The sequence below is a fragment of the Pongo abelii genome, chromosome 21 (genome assembly GCF_028885655.2).
Source record: "Pongo abelii isolate AG06213 chromosome 21, NHGRI_mPonAbe1-v2.0_pri, whole genome shotgun sequence".
In the NCBI taxonomy this organism is placed as follows: domain Eukaryota; kingdom Metazoa; phylum Chordata; class Mammalia; order Primates; family Hominidae; genus Pongo; species Pongo abelii.
The window spans coordinates 62,840,692-62,853,319 of NC_072006.2; the positions used below are offsets into that span (position 1 = coordinate 62,840,692).

The 12,628-nt window shown below is 43.2% G+C and overlaps 1 protein-coding gene across 2 annotated transcripts in view; it reads left to right on the plus strand.

Annotated features, from left to right (window-relative positions):
- The window catches only part of VAPB (VAMP associated protein B and C), a 55,515-nt gene extending 46,801 nt beyond the window's left edge, over nt 1–8,714 (plus strand). Inside the window, exons 4-6 of one of the 2 annotated variants that reach the window (XM_002830467.5) lie at nt 2,108–2,188; nt 4,071–4,247; nt 7,238–8,714. In XM_002830467.5, the coding sequence (XP_002830513.1) occupies nt 2,108–2,188; nt 4,071–4,247; nt 7,238–7,396 (417 nt within the window). In that variant the 3' untranslated portion in view covers nt 7,397–8,714. The remainder of the gene's footprint in view (nt 1–2,107; nt 2,189–4,070; nt 4,248–7,237) is intronic. The other variant, XM_009233749.3, reaches the window with a different exon arrangement.
- The last annotated feature ends 3,914 nt before the right edge of the window (nt 8,715–12,628 follow it).

Here is a 12,628-nt window from a genome sequence, read left to right on the forward strand (position 1 = left end):
AAGGACAGTCTCTTATATAGCCAGGATACTATTAATCATAGCTGAAAAAATTAACTTCAATTCAGTATTATTATGTGATAAATTCATATTCATTATTTCCTAGTTGTTCCAAAAGTGGCCTTTAGTAGAGGACACCCAAACCTTTTTGTTTTTCAAACTTTGAACTTTTTTTTTTTTTGGAGACAAAGTCTTGCTTTGTCACCAAGGCTGAAGTGCAGTGGTGCAGTCATGGCTCGACCTCCACCTCAGCCGTTCGAGTAACTAAAACTACAGGCATGCCACCATGCTGGCTAATTTTTAATTTTTTTATAGAGTCGGGGTCTCACTATGTTGCCCAGGCTGGTCTTGAACTTCTGGGCTCAAGTGATCCTCCTACCTCTGCCTCCCGAAGTGCTGGGATTACAGGTGTGAGCCACTGCACGCTGCCCAAACTTTGAACTTCTTTTTTTTTTTTAGAGTCCAGGCCAGTTGACTTACAGAATGTCCCGTATTCTGGATTTATTTGATTATTTCCTCATGATTAAATTCAAGTTAAATGTGTTTTGGCAAGAATATTCCATAGTTGGTATTTCATACCAGGTTGTCCCGCTGTTGATGATGCTGTTTGATCACTTGGTTAAGATGGTGACTGCCAGCTCTCTCCACTGTCATAGCACAAAGCACATTTGCCCCTGTGGTTAATAGGTAATCTGTGATACTCTGAGTCATCTGATGCTTTGAGACCATGTGAATATCCTGCTCGCCAGCCGTCTTTCACCTGGTGCTTTTAGCATTCAGTGATGATCCTTGCCTGATATTTTTTTGACTCATGTGGTAGGCACACGTGTACAGATGTGTGTGTGCAGAGGAGCAGACTTCAGTATTCTTTGCGGTTTCTTCACTTAATATTTTGGACATTTTCTCCATCTAACCGAGTGCTCTTCAGCATCATTTGAGTGGCAGCATGCTATTCCGTTTAGTGGATCTGCCATAATTTTTGTGGCAGTTCCCTAGGGTCAGATGTATAGATTGCTTCCCACTTTTGGTTCTTGGTACCTGTGTTACACTAGCTGCCTCTTGCATGGTTTTGGGAAGGGTTGGAGGCATGGAGGGTGGGGGTGCCTTCTTTTTCTATATTATAACCTTGCTGCTATCCTGGTCTGTAATCCTAGAATACCCTGGAATTCCCATCTTCTGCTGCCAAAAGGAGAAGTAATCAGGAGCATATCCTCTTAGGAGATGGGATTTAGCTAGGAAGGTGCTCTCACTACAGCCTGGAGGGATGGAGATGGGTCTTGGGGTAGACACAGCCCACACACTGCCACAGTGACAGAGGAGGGATTTGGTAATGAATGTGTTCCGTTGGTAGTTGGCAGAGTGGTTCTGAAACTAGTCCCAGATAGTATGCGCTTACACTTTCTAGATATGCCTTTAAATTGTTTCATTTTCTCATTTTAATTTAATTTATTATTTTTGAGACAGAGTCTCTCAGTGTCCCCCAGGCTGGAGTACAGTGGTGTGATCATGGCTCACTGCAGCCTCCACCTCCTGGGCCCAAGTGATCTTCCCTCCTCAGCCTCCTGAGTAGCTGGGACCACAGGCATGTGCCTCCATGCTCAGCTAATTTTTTAATTTTTTTGTGGAGATGACGTCTCCTTACGTTGTCCAGACTGGTCTCAAACTGCTGGGCTCAACCAATCCTTCCACCTCAGCCTCACGAAGTGCTGGGATTACAGGCATAAGCCACCATGCCCAGCCTAAAACAAGTTTTATTTTCTTAAGGAGAGCCAAGGCTACCTGGTCATCCAGACATTATTGAGAGGATTCCTTTTTGTTCAGTAGTGGGCCTCTCCCACAGAGTAGCAACGTGGGGAGCATTGGTTGACTTTGAGGAGTCAGGCAGCAAGACTTCAGGGTTTGTGAAGTGTAATAAATATTTTGAGAAAGTGAGTGTATTTAATCTTGTCATGTTACAAATATTGAAATCTCAGCAGACTTCAGTTCTTTATTTGATATACAGCAGGGCTTTCTCATTAAGAGTATTTTTCTGAAATTGTCAGTTATAGGAAGAAAGCAATTCTTCCAGCAGGTTTATAATATCTTGATTATTAAATTTAAATTGTTTTAGTGGAAGGAGGCAAAACCGGAAGACCTTATGGATTCAAAACTTAGATGTGTGTTTGAATTGCCAGCAGAGAATGATAAACCAGTAAGTATGTTTATAATTAACAATAATTGAACGTTGTAAGCTGATACTTATTTGCATACCATTTCCTGCAAAACCAAGATTTAAGTTGGCAAATTATTTTCCTTTATCTGATGTCTGAAGAAAAAAATAAGCTGAAGTCAGCAAATAAGTGGGCCTTTATGAAATCGGCCTTTGAAAAACTCACAGAAAGACAACTGATTGAAACAGTGTTTCCCCTTGAAAAGTGCAGCCCGATGGCGGTTGAGATGTCATAAATCCTGAAGAGCTTCTATGGCCTGGCGAAGGTATAGGTTGCTGTTAAACAGTGGGTGAGAGTGAAAGGGAATAATTTGCCCTTTATCATGGTGCTTGATGGACGTGTGGGAAGCTTTCAGGTTCTCTTGTTTTACAAAGTGCCCTGTCAGCCTCCCTACCCCTTTTACCCTATCTGCCTCTTCAATCAAAGGCTGCTTTTAGATGAGGATTTCTCAACCTCAGCACTGTTGATATTTGGGGCAGATGATTCTTGGTAGTGGAGGTTGCCATGTGTACTGTAGGGTGTTTTATTAATAGCAGCATCCCTGGCTTCTGCCCTCTTGATACTGGTAGTACTTCCCAGTTGTGACAACTAAAAATGTCTCCAGATATTGCCACATGTGTCCTGGAGGGCAATATCAACCCCCATTGAGAGTGATCCCATTTCGGTGTTGCCTGCGGGGAGAAGGAAGGAGCCCCATCCTCTAGGCTGTCCACTTGCAAGTGCTTTCACCCTTCATGGTCCTCACTTGTGACCAGTTGAAGAAAGGAGACTGTATCTGAAATGCTAATTTGGACTTCCCTTCAACCTAGCCGAAAACATTTTAATTTCTATAAAAACACCAAAACTGTGAAAACATGCAGCATATGAAACTACCCTAGCCGTTAATAGCTGGAGTTGGGAAACAAAAGTGCCCTGAAATGTTGTGTTAACAGTATCTATGTTGGTCTGCGGGAATGCTGTTGATTTGTGTCAAAACTACCTGATATTTTATTTCTGCTGAATCATTTATCACTATCATTACCCTGTTTCTTTAAGTGGATAGTGGTCATTTTTTCCCTCTTCCCAATGTACATCCTGTCACAGGAAGGTCAGTTTGGAAGCTGTGAAAACAGTATTCTGGCCTCAGCTCTGTGATAGGTTGATTTGGTAGCCTGGGGCCTTGCTTCACAGGGCCTACTCTTCTCGTCTGGAAAATAATGGGTAGAGCTGGATTCCAGGTCAATGATCGTCAGTTACTCTTTCCCTGACAAGCTGCGTGCTTCCATACCCTCCCTCCACTGACTGGCTCTCATCCCCAGTAAATCTCCAGAGGGGTCACAGCTCAGTCTTGGCAGCAGAAATAAGGGGAGTATGTAACTTCCCAAGATTGAAACATTGCAGACACTGAGCTTGTTTCACCCTCATCCCAGCTTCCAAATGCTAAGTTGGTAAAGTAGTTTGCCCTCTGTCTAATGCTCTCCCAAGCCTCCTGCCCCCACCAAGGCAATCCTAGGGATGTTCACATCTTTGTGGTGACAGTAATTTGTGGCTAATAATTCCTGAGCTTGCACAATTACAGTATGCTAATTTTTGCATGGCAGGAATTTGATAGTGCAATATACACAGCCCTTTTTTCTCTTTCTTTGAAGTATTAGTCTCAGCCGAACTTCATTATTTGCCCTTATCCATAATTTCTAGGGCCCTGTTGCTTTAGATTATTAAGATACCAGATAAAGTAATCCATTTTAAAAATAAGTGTGACATTTTACAGTGTGGATGAAATGCTACCACGTTTGGTGTTTGCTGAGAACTACTTTACTTGGCATAAAAAAGTCCTTTATTACATGGTCGGTGACACTTAGGCTTTCATTTGTTTTTGAACAGCATGATGTAGAAATAAATAAAATTATATCCACAACTGCATCAAAGACAGAAACACCAATAGTGTCTAAGTCTCTGAGTTCTTCTTTGGATGACACCGAAGTTAAGAAGGTTATGGAAGAATGTAAGAGGCTGCAAGGTGAAGTTCAGAGGCTACGGGAGGAGAACAAGCAGTTCAAGGTAATAGTTTATTTTCTGGTAATCTACAGAGAACAAGGGCATTTTCACTAGCTTCTTGGGTGGGGAAGTTGATGAGCCAGTGAATATATAGATTTCTTTTTGCTTTTGGTATTTGGCTATTTTTTTCTCCCCAGGGAGAAATTTCCATGGCTTTCATGAGAGTCTCAAAAGGGTCCTTGGATCTGCCTAAATTAAGAACCACTGTCCCTTGATCAGAAATTTCTCAACTGTTTTTTTGTCCCCTTAAAAAAAAAAAAAAAAAACTTGGCCGGGTGCGGTGGCTCACGCCTGTAATCCCAGCACTTTGGGAGGCCAGGGTGGGCCGATCACAAGGTCACGCGTTCAAGACCAGCCTGGCCAACACAGTGAAACCCCGTCTCTAATAAAAAATACAAAAAATTAGTTGGGTGTGGTGGCAGGTGCCTGTAATCCCAGCCACTTGGGTGGCTGAGGCAGGAGAATCGCTTGAACCCGGGAGGCGGAGGTTGCAGTGAGCTGAGATCATGCCACTGCCCTCCAGCCTGGGTGACAGAGCTAGACTTCGTCTCAAAAACAAAATAAACAAAACCCCAAACAACTCAAACTCTCCATTATTGTAAATTGAAAATAAATGTTGAGACCAAAATAGCAGTTTTTATTTTGAATATGCATTTTTAAACCACTTGGGTGAGAATCTTTTTTTCAGAGAGTGAATACTGACCTATACTCTGTTTTAATGTAGGTATAGTTCTGATTTTAGAAGACTCTAAATAGGTCTGGGCAGTTGTGGCTCATCAAACTATTGATGTGGTGATGAGCTTGGAGGTGGGGTGCCTCACAGTGGATAGGAGGTGGAGATTATGGAAGGAAAACCTGAGTTTCTAGCTCGTGGACGAGGCAGTTGGCATTGGCAATGGAAGGTTGTATTGTACTGAGTGATGAAGTGGGGAGGCAGGAGGTGCTGCTTTTGGCTTGTGGTGGTGTGGAAGTTGCTCCCATCCAATATGAAACAGCTCTGAATCTGTGCTGGTCACAGCATCTCTTAGGCCTCTGTTTGCTAAACACCTGTAAGGCCCCTTCCAGCTTTAAAAGTATGAGTTTTCTTCTCTTTTACTCTGACAGTGAGGTATAGATACAGGAGAACTGACAGCATTTGGGAAATGGCATCATCTTCTTCCTTTGCAGTGATCTTGATTTGCCTCAGTCAGTAACTTCTTTAGTGTGTACTAAATTGTGAAGCTGACACTATTTTTTGGCTAAAAATCTAAGCTATGCCTGAAGCTTCTCAAGTGTATTTCTCTTCTGAAACAGAGTTCTGTGCTATTTAAAGTGGTAAATAGGTAGAAATAGCTTCTATATAACCCAATAAAATAAATGGTGTAGTTTGCTGTTTTTTTTTTTTTTTTTCAAGCCAGTCGGACACCACCAGTTGTTTATCACTGTGCAGTGATACTGGCCATGCCCCATGAGCAGAATATCCTTAAAATATGATCAGACCAATCTCAACATTAGAAGATTCTTTATCCTGCCAAACGCTGCCTTCTTGTTTTGTGTTGGTTTATTCTGTCATCTGGCCAACAAATTTACTGAGGGTCTAATATGTGCCTGGCACCGTGGATTCAAACACGAACAGTCCCTGCCCTTGAGGAGCTCTCTGTTGATGGGATAGCAGGGAGAGACATAGACAGAAATGATTACAAGCCAGTGTGGTAAATGTCCCACAGAGATAGCAACAAATTGCAGGGAGAGTCAGCTCCATGGGACTCATCTGCCTGTGGTCCCCAGGACCTACTAGGTACTCGGGTGGATGGGAGCAAATGGAAGGAAATGAAGAAAAGAAAGTACAGCTGGTGTGTGGGGTTTAAGGATGAGGAGATGAGGTAATTAGCAAGAGATCTATCAGCAAAGATGAGTCTGGGCCAGAATAGAATGGCTTGATGCATGTCCCTCTTCAGGGATGTGGGCTTGGCTTTGAGAGCATGGAAGTGGCATCATAGATCTACATAGTAACTTGCAGATTCTTAGGAAAGTGCAAGGCAGTTGTGGCAGTGGAGGTGAAGGAAGAAAAAATTTTTCATTTCTTACATATCCATGTAGTTTGGGGACAAGGGGAGGGTGGGGAATATGGTCAAGTATTTTCACATGTATGAAAAAGAATGTTGCTTCTTCAATGAGAAATCTATGCATTAAGTAGAAAATATTTGAGATGAGTGTATGAGGGCTAGTCACATTTTAATATTCCAAATATCATTTGATCCAGCAGTCTGGATGTAACTCATCAAGTACCAACTATGTACAGAGCTCTGCATTTGAAAGCTTCCAGATGTCCCACTTTTAGATTTTTTTTTTTTTTTTTAATATGGAGTCTCACTCTGTCACCCCAGGCTAATTTTTGTAATTTTAGTAGAGATGAGGTTTTACCATGTTGACCAAGGTGGTCTTGAACTCCTGAGCTCAGGTGATCCACCCGCCTCAGCCTCCCAAAGTACAGGGATTACAGGCATGAGCCACCGTGCCCAGTTGACTTTGTAGATTCTTATCATTTATATATTTATGTCTTGGGAAATGCCTGTGATTTTAAAAATTGATGATTTGATCAAGGAAGGCTATTCATTAGAGGCAGGAAGGACAGAGAGGTTGGGGTTGAAGAGAAGCATCTGGAAGACATGGCCATAAAGGTGGGTGGGGCCGAGGGTGCAAAGGGCCCAGTTGACCCTTTTAAGCGCTTTTTTCTGTAAATCATGAGAAACCAAGGAGCACCCTGTTTAGATTCTGTTATAACTAGCAGCATCAAGTGGAATGTATGAAAGAAAAGAAGGGACTGTTTTCTCAGTGGCTTCAGGCTAGCCCTTTCCCCTCTGTAGCCTGCAGTTTCTCCATTTGCAAAATGAGGTTGGACCATATCATGTCATCCAACACTGGGCATAAACAGCCCATCCCGTTAAGCTGTACAGTTGACTCCCCTTTCTGGTACCTTGGCTTGTCTTTAAAATGTGTGTTTGCTCCCATAGGAAGAAGATGGACTGCGGATGAGGAAGACAGTGCAGAGCAACAGCCCCATTTCAGCATTAGCCCCAACTGGGAAGGAAGAAGGCCTTAGCACCCGGCTCTTGGCTCTGGTGGTTTTGTTCTTTATCGTTGGTGTAATTATTGGGAAGATTGCCTTGTAGAGGTAGCATGCACAGGATGGCAAATTGGATTGATGGATCCACCATATCATGGGATTTAAATTTATCATAACCATGTGTAAAAAGAAATTAATGTATGATGACATCTCACAGGTCTTGCCTTTAAATTACCCCTCCCTGCACACACATACACAGATACACACACACAAATATAATGTAACAATCTTTTAGAAAGTTAAAAATGTATAGTAACTGATTGGGGGGGGAAAGAATGATCTTTATTAATGACAAGGGAAACCATGAGTAATGCCACAATGGCATATTGTAAATGTCATTTTAAACATTGGTAGGCCTTGGTACATGATGCTGGATTACCTCTCTTAAAATGACACCCTTCCTTGCCTGTTGGTGCTGGCCCTTGGGGAGCTGGAGCCCAGCATGGTAGGGAGTGCGGTCAGCTCCACGCAGTAGTCCCCACGTGGCCCACTCCCGGCCCAGGCTGCTTTCTGTGTCTTCAGTTCTGTCCAAGCCATCAGCTCCTTGGGACTGATGAACAGAGTCAGAAGCCCAAAGGAATTGCACTGTGGCAGCATCAGACATACTCGTCATAAGTGAGAGGCGTGTGTTGACTGATTGACCCAGCGCTTTGGAAATAAATGGCAGTGCTTTGTTCACTTAAAGGGACCAAGCTAAAGTTGTATTGGTTCATGTAGTGAAGTCGAACTGTTATTCAGAGATGTTTAATGCATATTTAACTTATTTAATGTATTTCATCTCATGTTTTCTTATTGTCACAAGAGTACAGTTAATGCTGCGTGCTGCCGAACTCTGTTGGGTGAACTGGTATTGCTACTGGAGGGCTGTGGGCTCCTCTGTCTCTGGAGAGTCTGGTCATGTGGAGGTGGGGTTTATTGGAATGTTGGAGAAGAGCTGCCAGGAAGTGTTTTTTTCTGGGTCAGTAAATAACAACTGTCATAGGGAGGGAAATTCTCAGTAGTGACAGTCAACTCTAGGTTACCTTTTTTAATGAAGAGTAATCAGTCTTCTAGATTCTTCTTACACCACCTCTCAACCATTACTCACACTTCCAGCGCCCAGGTCCAAGTCTGAGCCTGACCTCCGCTTGGGGACCTAGCCTGGAGTCAGGACGAATGGATCAGGCTGCAGAGGGTTAGAAGCGAGGGCACCAGCAGTTGTGGGTGGGGAGCAGGGGAAGAGAGAAACTCTTCAGCTAATCCTTCTACTACTAGTTGAGAGTTTGACTGTGAATTAATTTTATGCCATAAAAGACCAATCCAGTTCTGTTTGACTATGTAGCATCTTGAAAAGGAAAATTATAATAAAGCCCCAAAATTAAGAATTCTTTTGTCATTTTGTCACATTTGCTCTATGGGGGGAATTATTATTTTATCATTTTTATTATTTTGCCATTGGAAAGTTAACTTTAAAATGAGCCCTGTCACTGAGAAATATGTGTTTCATGATTTAACTATGTGTGTGTGTGTGTGTGTGTGTGTATTTTTTTTTTTTTTTTGGTTGTCTTCAGCTGACAGTATGAAAAATGAAACTGCTGAAAAAGCTGAGCACCTGGTCACCCTTGGCCTTCCATTGCTTTGGCCTTCAGTAAAAAGCAGCCTCCCTTCTAGGTCAGGGAACCATGCCATTGAGACTAGTAACAGGCGTTCTGGGCATAGACCCGCTGTGCACAGGTTTGAGAGGACAAGTTCATCAGAAGGAAGGCAGTCCTTAGAAGTCACATACGTCGAGCCACGTTGCTCCTAAGCCTGGCTCTGCAAGCTGGGTCAGGGGCCTTGAAACTGGAGAAGTGGAAGTCTGTGGTTGGTCTGAGTAAGTAACTTCCTGTGTTCATGAAAAAAGTTGACTTTGAATCCCAGGTACTCACAGAAATGGTGAACAGACTTAGTTGTTACCCAGGCACCCATGGATTGTGTTGAGTGTGCAGACAGGGAGGCCACCCCAATAGGAATTCGTCTCCAGGATTTTTCCCACGTGGCCCCCAATACTTATAAAAGGGAGTGAAAAGACCAAGCTGTAAGGCACGTGCCTTCTGCCACCTGATTTTCCGTGAGGGGACTAAAATTTACTAATTGTAGCTGCTGCAGCCAGTTAAGTCCTGTAGCTTCCAGGCCCTCATGTCCTTGATAGGAGAGTGCTTAGATGGTCCCCAACAGTGCCTAGGGGTACAGTACAGTCCCATTACACTAGAGCAGGGCTCTATTTATTTTTAAAGGATATGGCCGTGTGTTTTGATAAAACTTTATTCACAAAAACAGCCAGGTCATGGGATTTGGCCTGTGAGTCTGTGACAGTTCTTAAAAAGAATATCTGAGAAACTACTCTGTTTTAGACCTTTGAACGTGATTTAGAGTTTTGTGTACATCTAGGAGAAGGTGTTCAGCTTCTCAGAGGATGTGGACATTTTGGTTGCAGCTGAAAATCAGCCTCTGAAGTCTCTCTCCCTTCTAGAGGTTAGGACTTGGTGAACAAGTTTGTGGGCCTTTTGACTGAGTGGCAGAAGGAAACTCCTCAGGAAGAGAAGCAGGTGAGTGATGGGAAGGTTGATTATTTTCTCAGTCATCCTGGCAGCCAAAAATGTGCCAGGAAAAGAAAAAATGTGGAGCAGGCGTGGCTCCTGGAGAACCTGGAGATGCCTGCACATTTAGGGTGTCTTCCCTAGAATTACATAATGAAAAAAAGAATAAGGCAAAGAGGAGGTGAATATGGGGCCTGTCACAACGGCCTGCCCTGCCCCAAGAGGTTAAGAGTCAGATAATCGGGATGAAACTGGCATGGAAAGAGCGAGCCTGGGGAGGGTGCCGCTGGGCAGTGTGCATGGGGGAGCTGCTGCCAGGCTGCCCTCCAGTCTGCTCCTGTGGTTACTGGCTCCACAGCACCTCAGAAAGGGCGGCCGTGGCTTCAGAAATGCCAGCCATAGTGCTCACAAATGCAGAAGAGATGGAAGCAGTGACAGAATCCTGAAAGTTTTTATTGATTGAAGTTTTAAATTGATAATTTAAGCTTCCTTGGCACGATACAAAATACCTCTTAAAGACAGCAGGCTGTTTTATTTGTAAGTGTGAGGAACTGGCTTTAACTTTTTTCTCCTCCTAGTTTGCATGTTTTCCTTCTCTAGTCTTCTAAACTGCTGGCACCAGCAGTAATACATACTGATAAAATCAAAATTGATTTTTACCAGTGGCCAGTTTATGGCTAGAGAGACGACTTATACCTCCATAACACAGAAGGGGGAAAAATGAAGAACCTCCAGTGATCCGTGAAAACCTAAACGCTTTCAAACAAATCCCAGGAACAGAATTGCTATCAAAAGATATCAGTGCCCAGTTTGCAGGCTGTGTTGAGTCAGATAGAACTGAACGTAGTGAGAGCTCAGAGCTAAAGAGCCTTTCAGATGAATTTGAAAACAGGCTCTGTGTGTGCGTGCATGTGTGCATGTGTGGCATATGTGCCGTATGTCAGTAGCTTGACAGTTTTCAAATCGTGCCTATGTTTTTTGCATACACAAATTTTTGTATTTGCAAACTCAGAATCCATGCCAAAATACAATGTCATTTGTCATTTTCAGCTCCTTCTCTAAAGGAATGGCCCATTTCTCATTGTAGTTTGAAAAATAACGTATATCAAGAGATAGGGGTCTTGGGCTTCCCAGTGTCACTTCGAACACCTGAATAACATTTAACTCCCGAGACCTTCTCGGTGTAGAGGCCACTGCTTCCCCCTGCTGGAGATGGCATTTCACTGAAGGGCCTCTCATGGCTTCCCCTGCCCCTGACTGTCTGGCCTGAAGAAGGAGAAAGAACCAAACTGAACTATGAAAAGTTACCACTCTGCGGAGACCTCTCTTAATTACGCTTGGGGCCATGTTTGCTGTTGTTGAGAAGGAGTGTTCTCAAAGATGAGCTGGAATGGAATTGTATTTAGAAAGGCCCCTGCAAAGTATATAGATGGATGACTCTAGTTCATGACATACAAATCCCATAAGGCCAACGACCACTCTTCTGGAACACCAAGAGCAGCTCTGAGATCATGCATGCCCTACTCGAATTGAGTTTCTGCAGCCTGATTGGATTTGGAGAACGCCTTCCCTGGCCCCTTTTTCCTCAGACAGATCTGCTCTGATAGGAACCTTTTCAAGAAAGTTACTGTTGTTTCAATGCCATTCCTTACCTGTATAGAACATTTCAAGTACATTCGCTCATTGAACTTAATCCTTACAACTGTGACTGGGGGGTAGATGGCTCTGTTTGCATACAAAGAAATAAAGGCTCCAGGAGGTTAAATTGGGCAACTTTTTAGAACTAAATCAGTCTCTGTAAGGCCTAAGATACCATTTCAGCTCTGAAAATCTGCTTCAGGGAACTGAGTGGATGAAGCCTTCCTGCCTCAGCTCCTCTGCCCGTCTGTACATCTTTTATGTGTCTGCCTCCATACCTTATTCAGTTATTTTCACACTAAAGTAAGTAGAATTAAGACTGTAGTTCAGATGCTTTTTCTTTTTCTGTTGGAAACTGAACACACTCCAGACAGTGAAAAAAAGTACATATTCCATTTTCTCATTGCCTGAAGCTCTCTGCCCGATGCTCCTGGGGAATGACTTTGGGGGCATTAGAAAGAATATTACCAGTCTGTCTCGGCAAGGAGATGATGGGAACGCTTTATATGGAGGCTTTACATGACTTGTAAATTAAATGTGAATGAGGGCAGTTGATTAAAATTGGTATTACAGAAGTGCCCTGCCGAGGTTTGAAAACAGCTGAGCTGCTGATGTCTCAGGACTTTTCCTGAATTAGCACTGCGTTTCTCCAGGAAATCAGCGAAGGGGGCAAGTAATAGAAGCCCCTGATAAGGAGCATCAGCCGAGAGGCAAGCTTGGGAGGCTGTGGGAATGGATCTGCCCCCAGCTTCACAGACCTCTTCCTCCAGCCTCTGAGCTCACCCACCCCTGTGTCGGGGGGCCCTGACCTCCCTCCATGCCATGTTTTTAGCTGTATCTACAGCACTTAACAATAGGGGCTTCTTTTTATTTTCATTACAGAGATATTTTGAAAAATTTAAAAGACACGAACTCACATAAACAGTTATGGATGATAGTTAAAAGGGAAACCGGTGGAGGTGGATGAGAGGTTGTCTTCATGAATATAATTGAGATTTTTTTTTCTTAGTGGAATTAATTTATTAGAAAATGTCTGCGTTAAATTCGTAGAAAAGGAAGAAAAGTGTAGCAACAAAAATGTA